Below are 14,176 nucleotides of genomic sequence, written 5' to 3'. Positions count from 1 at the left end.
AGATAGAGTTTCGCTGTTGTTGCCCAGGCCTGAGCGGAATAGTGCAATCTCAGCTCACTGCAGCCTCCACCTCCCAGTTTCAAGTGATTCTGCTGCCTCAGTCTCCTGAGTAGCTGGGATTACAGGCATGCGCCACCATGTCTGGCTAATTTTGTATTTTTGGTAGAGACAGGGTTTCACCATGTTGGTCAGGCTAGTATTGAACTCCTGACCTCAAATGATCCACCCACCTCAGCCTGCCAAAGTGCTGGGATTACAAGCATGAGCCACCGCACCCGACCAGGAGCTGAGTCTTAATCTGGTAATGGAGATGAACCATGGGCATACATGAGTGCTTCAAGGGGAGGAAAGACTTCAGTGCAGAAACAGTATAGGGACAGGGGCATGTGTGAGCAGAGCAAGAGGGCTCACGTAACACTCTCTTATCCCCAGGGACTGTCCCACTTCCCTTCTTGGGGTCCTGTTCTACTCCTCTAGGTAATTTCCTGGCCTGACTCAGCTGGAGGCCGATGAAGGTCAGATAATGGAGACAGTCTCTGTGGAAAGAAATGGGCAGGGGGAAGTGGGTATGAAAAAAGCCTGCATATGGGCAAGGGGCCCACATGACCCCCAGGCCTCTGCCCCCTGACAGAACTTCCACCTGATCGACTTCAACTTGCTGATGGTGACCACCATTGTTCTGGGCCGCCGCTTCATTGGGTCCATCGTGAAGGAGGTGATTGGGTCCTAGAGGCTGGCCAGGGACTTTGGGATTCCCCCTTTCCCCTGGGGATGCCAAGGAAACATGCCCAGCCCTTCAGCCTTAGGGTATTTCCTTGGGGCTCCCTTTGGACTTGGTTGAAGAACATTCGTTACATCCCATCTTGGAGTTTACTGGGCATCAAAGAGAAGGATTTACCTTGTGAGGTTCTGCCCAGCCTGCTGTGCCACCTCTCCCTGGGTGGGATCACAGGTCATGCTGGGTGGGATTTGGGCACAGCCCCTTCGGCCTCCATCCAAGGCCCCATCCCGTCCTATCTTGCCCTGACCCAGGCTTCTCAGAGGGGGAAGGTCTCCCTCTTTCGCTCCATCCTGCTGTTCCTCACCCGCTTCACCGTTCTCACGGCAACAGGCTGGAGTCTGTGCCGATCCCTCATCCACCTCTTCAGGACCTACTCCTTCCTGAACCTCCTGTTCCTCTGCTATCCGTGAGTACCCCTCACTTCACCCCTCATTGCCCAGCACCTGGCCCCTGACCTGTGCCCTGACCATGGCTGGCTTACCAGGCCTCCATATCTGGAAGATCAGAGGCAGGTAGCAACATCCCCTCACATTGTCTGGTGACACCCACTGAGGTCAGGATAATTAGCTTTTTTTTTGCAGAAGAAACTGAGGTGGCTTAATTTACCCAGCTCTCACTATGGGGGAGGTCAGAATGGGACTCAGATCTGCATATATATCCCAAAGGAACATTCCCAAGAGGGAGTGCATGGGCTTTGTCTCCCTCACTCTTCCTTTCCCCTCTCTCTGGTTCTTTCCCTTTGTCCTTGTCTCTCTTTGTGTATCGCAGTGTTTGTGTAATCTCTTGGTATCTCCCTGAGTCTGTGTGCCAGCAAACAGCTGCGTGGTTTCATGTCTCTGTGTGGGTGTCTATGCATGAAGCATGTGTATGTGCCTGCATATGCATGTGTATATGTCTTTGTGCCTGTTTTTACTCTCTTTCTCCATCTCACCAGACCCTAGATTGTTGAGGATGGACAGACTGTGTCGGGGATGTGCCCAGGACTGCCCCTTTATGGCCTTGCGTCGGGGAGAACTTTGGTGAGGTGTTGGAGCTGGCTGCTTCTGGGGCAGGCTCCTGGCTGCCTGAGCATTAACAGTCATTTCCCAACCGCCAGGTTTTCTGGTTCACAGAATTCCTCAAGCTGGGTCAATCCTGGTCTCTGGGGAGCTTCGGAGCTGGCTCCTCCCCCTTTCTACCCTGCATGTCCAAAAAGGCACTGGCACGGGAGCCCTGTCACACTTGCTTCAGTTATATCTACTTTTTAATTACAAGAGTGACATGTGGCCAGGTGCAGTAGCACACATCTGTAATCCCAGCACTTTGGGAGGCCAAGGCGGGCAGATTGTTTGAATCCAGGGATTTGAGACCAGCCTGGGCAACATGTTGAAACCCTGTCTACTAAAAACATAAAAAACTAACCAGGTGTGGTGAGGCACGCCTATAGTCCCAGCTACTCAGGAAGCTGAGGTGGGAGAATCACCTGAGCTCAGGAGGTCGAGGCTGCAGTGAGCCAAAATTGTGCCACTGTACTCTAGCCTAAGCAACTGGAGTGAGGTCCTATATCAAAAAAAGAGTGACACGTATGTCTTATAAAAACATTAAACTTTACAGAAGCTTTTAACATGGAAAAAGAAAGTCCCACATAGTCTTATTCCCCCAGAAGTCCATTACTGGCAGCATATTTTCCCAAAATATTTTCGGTGCAAGTACACACACATGCAGTTTTTTTGTTTGTTTTTGAGATAGAGTCTTATGTCACCTAGGCTGGAGTGCAGTGGCACAATCTCGGCTCTCTGCAACCTCTGCCTCCTGGGTTCAAGCAATTTTCCTGCCTCAGCCTCCCAAGTAACTGGGATTACAGGTGCCCACCACCATGCCTGGCTACTTTTTGTATTTTTAGTAGAGATGGGGTTTCACCATGTTGGCCAGCTGGTCTCAAACTCCTGGCCTCAAGTGATCTGCCCACCTCGTCCTCCCAAAGTGCTGGGATTACAGGTGTGAGCCACGGTGCCCGGCCAATTGCAGTTTTTAAAAAAACAAAAATGGTATTATGCTATGCATGATGTACAATTTACCACACTTTTAATCATATAACGGATATTTTTCTATGCCAATACATATGGGTCTGTCTCATTTTATTTTATTTTAGAGATGAGGGTCTTGCTGTATTGCCCAGGCTGGAGTGCAGTGGCTATTCACAGGTCTGTTGCCACTACTGATCAACACAGGAGTTTTGACCTGTTCTGTTTCTAACCTGGGCCAGTTCATCCCCTCCTTAGGCAATTATGGGATCCCCCACTCCTAGGAAGTCACCATATGGATGCTGAACTTTTATGCAGGCACCTCATCGGCATAGCACATTATAGCCTAGAACTCCCCAGCTCAAGTGATCCTCCCACCTCAGCCTCCTGAGTAGCTGGGACTATTTGCATGCACCACCATGCCCAGCTGCCTCATTTTTTTAATGGCCTCATAATATTCTATGTTATAGAAGTTTTCACAATTTATTTGTCTTCTACTGGCAAACTTTTTTTTTTTTTTGAGATGGAGTCTTGCTCTGTTGCCCAGGCTGGAGTGCAGTGGCACAATCTCGGCTAACTGCAACCTCCAACTCCTGGGTTCAAGCAATTCTCCTGCCTCAGCCTCCCAAGTATCTGGGATTATAGGCATGTTCTACCACGCCCAGCCAATTTTGTATTTGTAGTATTTTTGTATATTTAGGTTTCTCCATGTTGGTCAGGCTGGTCTTGAACTCCCAACCTCAGGTGATCTGCCCGCCTTGGCCTCCCAGAATGTTGGGATTACAGGCGTGAGCCACCACGCCTGGCAATTTTTTGTATTTTTAATAGAGATGGGGTTTCACTGTGCTAGCCAGGATGGTCTCAATCTCCTGACCTCGTGATCTGCCCACCTCCGTCTCCCAAAGTGCTGAAATTACAGGCATGAGCCACTGTGCCCAGCCTATTGGCAAATTTTAAGTTGTTTCTAGCTTTTCCTTATTCATAGCAATGAGACATGTATCTTTGCATATGTGTCCAATATTTCTGCACAGTAGATTCCCAGAAGAATTGACTACACCAAAAGATGTGTTCATTTACATTTTTCATGGGTATTAACAAATTGCCCTCAAAAGGATTGTACTGATTAGAACTTAAGAGTTGCCGGCTGGGCGTGGTGGCTCATGCCTGTAATCCCAGCACTTTGGGAGGCCGAGACGGGCGGATCACCACCTGGGCCACAGAGCCAGACTCTGTCTCCAAAAAAAAAAAAAAAAAAAAAAAAAAACTGCAACCCCATCCCCCTTTCCTGTTTTTCCTCCACACCAATTATTCCCTTCTAACATACTACAGAATTTACTAATTTTGTTCATGTCTATCTCCTCCCACTTGACTATAAGCTCTATGACTATCTATTAATGAAATATCTACTAATTCATTCAATTAATTGAATACTACTATTAGGTGCCAAGCACTGTGCTAAGCAATGGAGCTACAAGATGATTGAAACTGCTTGTAGGTCTCGTGAGGGAAGAAATCCCACTGACAATAAATGTATCTCATTTAGTGAATGCTTCTCCAAACATGATGGCTAACACTAAAACAGACTCAGTTCTGCATGCACTATTTCATTTAATCCTCATCGAAACCTACACGGTGACTATCAGCAGCCTCATCGTAAAGCATAAAAAACAAGATTTCAAGGCTGGGAAATGGCAGAGTTAGGATCTGAACCACGGTGTCGACAATGAGAACGGTAAGTAACGTCAAATGTGAGAAATATTTAGGACTTAGGCTAACAAAGACTAAGGCAAAGATAGGATGTAGGGGCCGAGGGAGCGGGGAAGTGACTCCTGAGTTTTGACTGGGATAGACTAAAGCGCAGGGAGGCCTAAGAGAAGGATGAAGCGCAAAGTGGGGCTGGGGTGGAGGTACCCGCGGACCGCTCAGGGATATGGTCCATCTCCAGAGGAGCCGAGAGGCGGCTCCGCACCCTCCCCCGCCCGCCGCCGCCCCGGTCCTGGAGATGCTGGGAGAAGACAAGCACGGGTAGAGCAGGAGGTGGGTTCCGTTCCCCTCCCTCTTGAGTCTCTTCAGCAGCAGCTGCAGGAAGGGCGTGGGAGACCGCGAGACAAAGAGCGCGCAGGCACCGCCTCTGTCCGGGTGGCCCCTTTAAGAGGCGCGCACCCAGCTTCCAGCCCGCCTTGTATGCAAATATAGCGGCGCGGCGGGAGCGCGCGGCTGATACCCGGGACTGGGCTGCAGCGGTTAGTCCTCTCCCGGCCGCCGTCGCCTCCGACATATTGCCCGCAGGAGCTGCGGCGGCGAAACGGAGAGCGCCGGGGGGAGGAGATGGGTGAGCAGAGCAGCTCAGGCTCGGCCTGGCAACTAGCGGGCGCGCGGGTTAGGTTGGCCAGGCTGCTAATTGCTGCCCCACGCGGACAGGAGCCCGGTGACGGGAGGGGGAGGGGATGCGAGTGCAGACGGGATCCCGCCCCCCTCCTGTCGTTTTGCGGGGTGGGGCCTCTGTTGTGGGGGCGGGACATTGGGTGGTGGGCGGGGCTTCTAAGACTGATCCCTGTGGGGGCTTGGGCTTTGGTGAGGACCCGCTGGTTGGGGCTAGAAAGGGGGCGGGGCTTTACCAGTGGGCGTGGCTTCAACGCTAAGGGCGGAGCTTCTGGGGTGGGGGCGCTAGTGCCGTCGGAGTTTCTGGGCTGGAGGGGCTTACACGGGAGGCGGTGGGGCGGGGAGACTTCAGACTGAGGAAGCCCATTCTGGAGTGGGGCTTCTGGGCTGAGGGCTTTCATTGGCTTGTGAGCGGGGTTTCTGGACTGACAGTTGTGTGTAGGCGGAGCTTCTGGGCTGAGGGGCTTTATGTGGGTGCAGAGCTTCTAAAGAGAGGAGAGTGGGTGTGGGCAGAACTTCTGGACTAATGGTGTTTGTGTGGGATTTTCTAAGCCAAGTATCATAGCGTATGAACAGAGCTTCTGGTCTGGGGGTTTATGGAGGGCAGAGCTTTTCGCCAGGTACTTTTTAGAGACTTGTGGAGGTTTATAATTTTGGGCATACATCCAGGCCCAAAATTGGCTCCGAAGTGTGGGAAAGGCTTCCGAGCTGAGATGCTACGGCATGGGGTGTATGTGAATGCAGGCTGCTGTGTTACTGTGAAGAGGTATGAACAGGTTATAACTTTTTAAATATATGTATATATATGTTTTTAATAGAGACCGGATTTCGCCATGTTGCCCAGGCTGGTTTCCAACTCCTGGCCTCAAGCGATCTTCCCTCCTCAGCTTCCCAAAGTGCTGAGATTATAGTGGTGAGCCACCGCACCCAGTCAGGTTGTGACTTTTGTAGGTGCTTAGGAGCTTTGTGCAGAACTTTTGTGCAAAGTGCTGCATGGGAGCTTGTTCTAGACTGCTCAGCCTAGTAGGTCCAGTTTTCGGTCCACAGCCACAGCATTCTCCCAGCCATATCCTTGACTCTTTATTTAGGCCTTGGGTCCTGCCCGTGAGATCCCAGAATACCCTTTGAGCTGAATCATGGGGCCCTGGAGGAAAAAGCTGTCCCAAAGGTACCCAGAGTTACAGATCTCCAGAAACATATGTCTCAATGGGGCCCAATGTGTACCACAGTTGAGAGCACAATACCCAGCCACGATACTGTGACAGAGTGTAAACTGAGTTTCCTAATGTGTGAAAAACTTACCTTGCTGGGTTCGTTCACTCATCAGCATATACTTGCTGGGCACTGTGGTAGGAGATATAACAGTGAAAAAGACAGATAAGGTAACTGACTTCATTGACCTTCCATTGTGATAGGACAGGCAAGCAATAAGCACGTTAACAAATGAATAAGATAATTTCAGAGAGAGAATTGTAGTGGAAAAAAAGAATAAAATTGCAGAGAGAGTGATGGGAAGGGTTACTTCAAAACTTCAGAAATGGCAGTCAGGGAAAGACTTTCCAGATAGGATACAGTAAGTACTAGAGGTAGCAATGAGCTTGGCTTGCTGAAGAAAGAAAGATCAAGATGTTTAGAGCATGGGGCGGGTGGTAGAGGGTGGGTATGAGGTAGAGAATGATAGGGGATGAAGCTGAAGATGAAAGAAGAGGCCAGATCATAGGTCTCAGTGAGGATTAAATGATAAAGTGAGATACTAGGTGACTGGTAGCTGGTATCACTGCTGTTATCTTTGATATATGCCCCCTGGCTTGAGGCTCTATGTTATGTTGAGCCCCACAGGAGGACGAAGAGGTCCCAACAGGACATCTTACTGTCGAAATCCGCTCTGTGAGCCAGGATCCTCGGGGGGCTCTGGTGGAAGCCATACTTCCAGCGCATCGGTGACCAGTGTTCGTTCCCGCACCAGGTAAACCACCTCTCTGTCTCACCCCTTACTGTGGCCTCACAGGGACAGTGTGGACAGGGCTGTCTCTGACTGGATTCTAAGGTGTAAAATCCTAGATGCCAGTGGGGGCTTAGAGGGGAGTGAGCAGCAGAAAAGACCCAGAGGGAGCTCAGTTGAGGGTGATCACTTGGACAGGTGCAGTGGGACATGGTAGAATAAATCCAAAGGCCTGGATTCTAATTACAGTTCTGCTCCAGTTTTGCTGATGGCCTGGACAAGTTGCCTCCCCTCTCTGGGCCTCCTTTTCCTCATCTGTAAGACGGACCTAATAATTCTTTCTCTCCTAGGGGGTACTGGAAGACCTGAATAAGATTAGGGATAGGAAAAGGCTTTGTCGGGTTCCTTTGTCTGACAAACAGGATTAGGAAGACCCCGTCCTTGCTATGAGCTGCTTTTCTGATCTTATCCCACAATCCTTTGCCTCAGAAGCCCTTCCTGGTAGGATTCTCAGGTCAGCCATTGATGTTGTTCTCTCTTCACTGCCAGGAGCAGTTCTGGAACAGGCCTCTCCAGCCCCCCTCTGGCCGCCCAAACGGTTGTGCCTCTACAGCATTGCAAGATCCCCGAGCTGCCAGTCCAGGCCAGCATTCTGTTTGAGTTGCAGCTCTTCTTCTGCCAGCTCATAGCACTGTTCGTCCACTACATCAACATCTACAAGACAGTGTGGTGGTATCCACCTTCCCACCCACCGTCCCACACCTCCCTGGTAGGTACTCAACAAGGGTGTGTGTGTCTGCGCGTTTTCTTTTGGTTTCAGTTTAGCGTAGCCTACTAAGCACCACAGTGCGCTTGCCTCCATGCCGAACGTGGAAGGTGCTGACGGAACAGGAAAATGATGATTCACTGAACACTCCTAGTGTGTTTAGTGGCACATTGGGCACTGTAAGTGTATCGGAGGTGAACCTGACGAAGATTTTACCTAAAGGAGCTCGGAGTCTTTTTTTTTTTTTTTTTTTTTTAGATAGAGTTTCGCTGTTGTTGCCCAGGCCTGAGCGGAATAGTGCAATCTCAGCTCACTGCAGCCTCCACCTCCCAGTTTCAAGTGATTCTGCTGCCTCAGTCTCCTGAGTAGCTGGGATTACAGGCATGCGCCACCATGTCTGGCTAATTTTGTATTTTTGGTAGAGACAGGGTTTCACCATGTTGGTCAGGCTAGTATTGAACTCCTGACCTCAAATGATCCACCCACCTCAGCCTGCCAAAGTGCTGGGATTACAAGCATGAGCCACCGCACCCGACCAGGAGCTGAGTCTTAATCTGGTAATGGAGATGAACCATGGGCATACATGAGTGCTTCAAGGGGAGGAAAGACTTCAGTGCAGAAACAGTATAGGGACAGGGGCATGTGTGAGCAGAGCAAGAGGGCTCACGTAACACTCTCTTATCCCCAGGGACTGTCCCACTTCCCTTCTTGGGGTCCTGTTCTACTCCTCTAGGTAATTTCCTGGCCTGACTCAGCTGGAGGCCGATGAAGGTCAGATAATGGAGACAGTCTCTGTGGAAAGAAATGGGCAGGGGGAAGTGGGTATGAAAAAAGCCTGCATATGGGCAAGGGGCCCACATGACCCCCAGGCCTCTGCCCCCTGACAGAACTTCCACCTGATCGACTTCAACTTGCTGATGGTGACCACCATTGTTCTGGGCCGCCGCTTCATTGGGTCCATCGTGAAGGAGGTGATTGGGTCCTAGAGGCTGGCCAGGGACTTTGGGATTCCCCCTTTCCCCTGGGGATGCCAAGGAAACATGCCCAGCCCTTCAGCCTTAGGGTATTTCCTTGGGGCTCCCTTTGGACTTGGTTGAAGAACATTCGTTACATCCCATCTTGGAGTTTACTGGGCATCAAAGAGAAGGATTTACCTTGTGAGGTTCTGCCCAGCCTGCTGTGCCACCTCTCCCTGGGTGGGATCACAGGTCATGCTGGGTGGGATTTGGGCACAGCCCCTTCGGCCTCCATCCAAGGCCCCATCCCGTCCTATCTTGCCCTGACCCAGGCTTCTCAGAGGGGGAAGGTCTCCCTCTTTCGCTCCATCCTGCTGTTCCTCACCCGCTTCACCGTTCTCACGGCAACAGGCTGGAGTCTGTGCCGATCCCTCATCCACCTCTTCAGGACCTACTCCTTCCTGAACCTCCTGTTCCTCTGCTATCCGTGAGTACCCCTCACTTCACCCCTCATTGCCCAGCACCTGGCCCCTGACCTGTGCCCTGACCATGGCTGGCTTACCAGGCCTCCATATCTGGAAGATCAGAGGCAGGTAGCAACATCCCCTCACATTGTCTGGTGACACCCACTGAGGTCAGGATAATTAGCTTTTTTTTTGCAGAAGAAACTGAGGTGGCTTAATTTACCCAGCTCTCACTATGGGGGAGGTCAGAATGGGACTCAGATCTGCATATATATCCCAAAGGAACATTCCCAAGAGGGAGTGCATGGGCTTTGTCTCCCTCACTCTTCCTTTCCCCTCTCTCTGGTTCTTTCCCTTTGTCCTTGTCTCTCTTTGTGTATCGCAGTGTTTGTGTAATCTCTTGGTATCTCCCTGAGTCTGTGTGCCAGCAAACAGCTGCGTGGTTTCATGTCTCTGTGTGGGTGTCTATGCATGAAGCATGTGTATGTGCCTGCATATGCATGTGTATATGTCTTTGTGCCTGTTTTTACTCTCTTTCTCCATCTCACCAGACCCTAGATTGTTGAGGATGGACAGACTGTGTCGGGGATGTGCCCAGGACTGCCCCTTTATGGCCTTGCGTCGGGGAGAACTTTGGTGAGGTGTTGGAGCTGGCTGCTTCTGGGGCAGGCTCCTGGCTGCCTGAGCATTAACAGTCATTTCCCAACCGCCAGGTTTTCTGGTTCACAGAATTCCTCAAGCTGGGTCAATCCTGGTCTCTGGGGAGCTTCGGAGCTGGCTCCTCCCCCTTTCTACCCTGCATGTCCAAAAAGGCACTGGCACGGGAGCCCTGTCACACTTGCTTCAGTTATATCTACTTTTTAATTACAAGAGTGACATGTGGCCAGGTGCAGTAGCACACATCTGTAATCCCAGCACTTTGGGAGGCCAAGGCGGGCAGATTGTTTGAATCCAGGGATTTGAGACCAGCCTGGGCAACATGTTGAAACCCTGTCTACTAAAAACATAAAAAACTAACCAGGTGTGGTGAGGCACGCCTATAGTCCCAGCTACTCAGGAAGCTGAGGTGGGAGAATCACCTGAGCTCAGGAGGTCGAGGCTGCAGTGAGCCAAAATTGTGCCACTGTACTCTAGCCTAAGCAACTGGAGTGAGGTCCTATATCAAAAAAAGAGTGACACGTATGTCTTATAAAAACATTAAACTTTACAGAAGCTTTTAACATGGAAAAAGAAAGTCCCACATAGTCTTATTCCCCCAGAAGTCCATTACTGGCAGCATATTTTCCCAAAATATTTTCGGTGCAAGTACACACACATGCAGTTTTTTTGTTTGTTTTTGAGATAGAGTCTTATGTCACCTAGGCTGGAGTGCAGTGGCACAATCTCGGCTCTCTGCAACCTCTGCCTCCTGGGTTCAAGCAATTTTCCTGCCTCAGCCTCCCAAGTAACTGGGATTACAGGTGCCCACCACCATGCCTGGCTACTTTTTGTATTTTTAGTAGAGATGGGGTTTCACCATGTTGGCCAGCTGGTCTCAAACTCCTGGCCTCAAGTGATCTGCCCACCTCGTCCTCCCAAAGTGCTGGGATTACAGGTGTGAGCCACGGTGCCCGGCCAATTGCAGTTTTTAAAAAAACAAAAATGGTATTATGCTATGCATGATGTACAATTTACCACACTTTTAATCATATAACGGATATTTTTCTATGCCAATACATATGGGTCTGTCTCATTTTATTTTATTTTAGAGATGAGGGTCTTGCTGTATTGCCCAGGCTGGAGTGCAGTGGCTATTCACAGGTCTGTTGCCACTACTGATCAACACAGGAGTTTTGACCTGTTCTGTTTCTAACCTGGGCCAGTTCATCCCCTCCTTAGGCAATTATGGGATCCCCCACTCCTAGGAAGTCACCATATGGATGCTGAACTTTTATGCAGGCACCTCATCGGCATAGCACATTATAGCCTAGAACTCCCCAGCTCAAGTGATCCTCCCACCTCAGCCTCCTGAGTAGCTGGGACTATTTGCATGCACCACCATGCCCAGCTGCCTCATTTTTTTAATGGCCTCATAATATTCTATGTTATAGAAGTTTTCACAATTTATTTGTCTTCTACTGGCAAACTTTTTTTTTTTTTTGAGATGGAGTCTTGCTCTGTTGCCCAGGCTGGAGTGCAGTGGCACAATCTCGGCTAACTGCAACCTCCAACTCCTGGGTTCAAGCAATTCTCCTGCCTCAGCCTCCCAAGTATCTGGGATTATAGGCATGTTCTACCACGCCCAGCCAATTTTGTATTTGTAGTATTTTTGTATATTTAGGTTTCTCCATGTTGGTCAGGCTGGTCTTGAACTCCCAACCTCAGGTGATCTGCCCGCCTTGGCCTCCCAGAATGTTGGGATTACAGGCGTGAGCCACCACGCCTGGCAATTTTTTGTATTTTTAATAGAGATGGGGTTTCACTGTGCTAGCCAGGATGGTCTCAATCTCCTGACCTCGTGATCTGCCCACCTCCGTCTCCCAAAGTGCTGAAATTACAGGCATGAGCCACTGTGCCCAGCCTATTGGCAAATTTTAAGTTGTTTCTAGCTTTTCCTTATTCATAGCAATGAGACATGTATCTTTGCATATGTGTCCAATATTTCTGCACAGTAGATTCCCAGAAGAATTGACTACACCAAAAGATGTGTTCATTTACATTTTTCATGGGTATTAACAAATTGCCCTCAAAAGGATTGTACTGATTAGAACTTAAGAGTTGCCGGCTGGGCGTGGTGGCTCATGCCTGGAATCCTGGCACTTTGGGAGGCCGAGGCAGGTGGATCCCAAGGTCAGGAGATCAAGACCATCCTGGCTAACACGGTGAAACCCCGTTTCTACTAAAAAATACAAAAAATTAGCCAGGCACGGTGGCGGGCGCCTGTAGTCGCAACTACTCGGGAGGCTGAGGCAGGAGAATGGTGTGAACCTGGGAGTCGGAGCTTGCAGTGAGCCGAGATCGCACCACTGTACTCCAGCCTGGGCAGGAGAATGAGACTCAGTCTCAAAAAAAAAAAAAAAGAGTTGCCTTAATTTGACAGTTTACGGTTACTACCTGGTAAATCTTTTCTTCCTGGATGCAGATAACACCCAATGTCCATATTATGCTTTATTTTTCATTATTTAATTTAAAAATGTTTATTGACCAAATATAAACTTATTGTAAAAAATTGAATCCAATAGTACTAAAAAGCTTATAATGAAAACCGTTGCTGGGCACGGTAGCTCATGCCTGTGATCTCAGTGACTTGGGAGGCTGAGGTGAGAACATCACTTTAGCTGGTGAGTTTGAGGCCAAAGAGAGCCATGACCACACCAGTGCACTTCAGCCTGGACAACAGAGTGAGACCCTATCTCTAAAAATAAATAAATAGAAAAACATTAGTCTCCAACCCCACCCTCCAGATTTTTAGTCCCACTCTTCAATAGCAGTCTCTTTTACTTTCTGGGTTTTATTTATTTGTTTGTTTAGAGACAGAGTCTGTAAACCTGTTATCCAATTCTAAAGTGCCACTGCACTCCAGCCTGAGTGACAAGACCCTGAGACAGGGTCTGGCTCTGTTGCCCAGGCTGGAGTGCAGTGGTGCAATCTCAGCTCACTGCACCCTCTGCCTCCCAGGCTCAAGCCATCCATCCTCCCACCTCAGTCTCCTGAGTAGTTGGGACTACAGGCATGAGTCACTGTGCCTAGCCTGCTTATTCTTTTTAAAAATTTATTGATTGGCCAGGCGCGGTGGCTCATGCTTGTAATCCCAGCACTTTGGAAGGCCAAGGTGAATGAATCACTTGAGGTCAGCAGTTCAAGACCAGCCTGGCCATCATGGTGAAACCCTGTCTCTACTAAAAATACAAAAATTAGCCAGGCATGGTGGCCCACACCTATAGTCCCAGCTACTCAGGAGGCTGAGGCAGGAGAATTGCTTGAAACTGGGAGGTGGAGGTTGCAGCGAGCTGAGTTTGCACCACTGTACTCCAGCCTGGGCAACAGAATGAGACTCTGTCTCAAAAAAAAAAAAAATTACTGATTTATTTTAGAATTGAATAATAGGTTTACATAGTTAAAATTCAGAAGGTTTAAAAGAGTATACCATGAAAAAGTCTCCCCTTGACTGCTGCCTCCCAGCCACCCAGTTTCCTTTCCAAGAGGTAATCATCAATGTTTTTGGTTTCTCATATATCCTGGAAACAAATGTTCTATGCATATACAAACATACCACATACACACATATGCAAGTATATTGATTCCCTGCAATGACAGATGATTTAGCTCACCGTCCCATCCTTACTGTTCCCAGTAATTGATAGCTTTTAATGTTTTTAATTTTCTAATTGGTTATTTTTGTCAATAGTATAAGTATTTTCTCCATCAACAATAGTCAGTATCTTGAATTGTTTTTATGTAAGACAAGAATATTAGGTACCCAACCACTTTTCCTCCCCTCTTCCTCTTTTCACTTCCTGGCAGCTGTATTTTTACTTTTATATTGTCAAGCTTGACATTCATGTTCTCCTATGTAACCACATTTAAGCCTTCCATTCTTGGTCTAAGTCTGATTCTGAAAATTAAAAACCAGTATGTGGCTTTGATATAATTATGTGTATACAGATATCATTCACTCCAGGGCCCAGTAGTATGCATTCATGATATTTCTTCTCTATAGTTACAGAGTTACAGTCTTGGACCTCTTTATTTATTTTATTTATTTATTTATTTTTGAGATGGAGTCTTACTCTGTCACCCAGGCTGGAGTGCAGTGACGCGATCTCAGCTCACTGCAACTTCCGCCTCCCAGGTTCAAGCAGTTCTCCTGCCTCAGCCTCCCAAGTAGCTGGGATTACGGGTG

General features: G+C 48.9%; 1 protein-coding gene across 1 annotated transcript in view; it reads left to right on the top strand.

The window, feature by feature from the left end:
• Nucleotides 1-4,847: 4,847 nt before the first annotated feature.
• The window catches only part of TMEM39B (transmembrane protein 39B), a 41,290-nt gene continuing 31,961 nt past the window's right edge, over nucleotides 4,848-14,176 (top strand). Inside the window, exons 1-5 of the mRNA XM_011955660.1 lie at nucleotides 4,848-5,116; nucleotides 7,006-7,132; nucleotides 7,658-7,877; nucleotides 8,762-8,845; nucleotides 9,163-9,317. Of these exons, the coding sequence (XP_011811050.1) occupies nucleotides 5,113-5,116; nucleotides 7,006-7,132; nucleotides 7,658-7,877; nucleotides 8,762-8,845; nucleotides 9,163-9,317 (590 nt within the window). The 5' untranslated portion in view covers nucleotides 4,848-5,112. The remainder of the gene's footprint in view (nucleotides 5,117-7,005; nucleotides 7,133-7,657; nucleotides 7,878-8,761; nucleotides 8,846-9,162; nucleotides 9,318-14,176) is intronic.

The sequence above is a fragment of the Colobus angolensis genome, unplaced genomic scaffold, assembly GCF_000951035.1.
Source record: "Colobus angolensis palliatus isolate OR3802 unplaced genomic scaffold, Cang.pa_1.0 Scaffold4, whole genome shotgun sequence".
Lineage (NCBI taxonomy): Eukaryota > Metazoa > Chordata > Mammalia > Primates > Cercopithecidae > Colobus > Colobus angolensis.
This window is presented reverse-complemented; position numbering and strand designations above follow the sequence as displayed.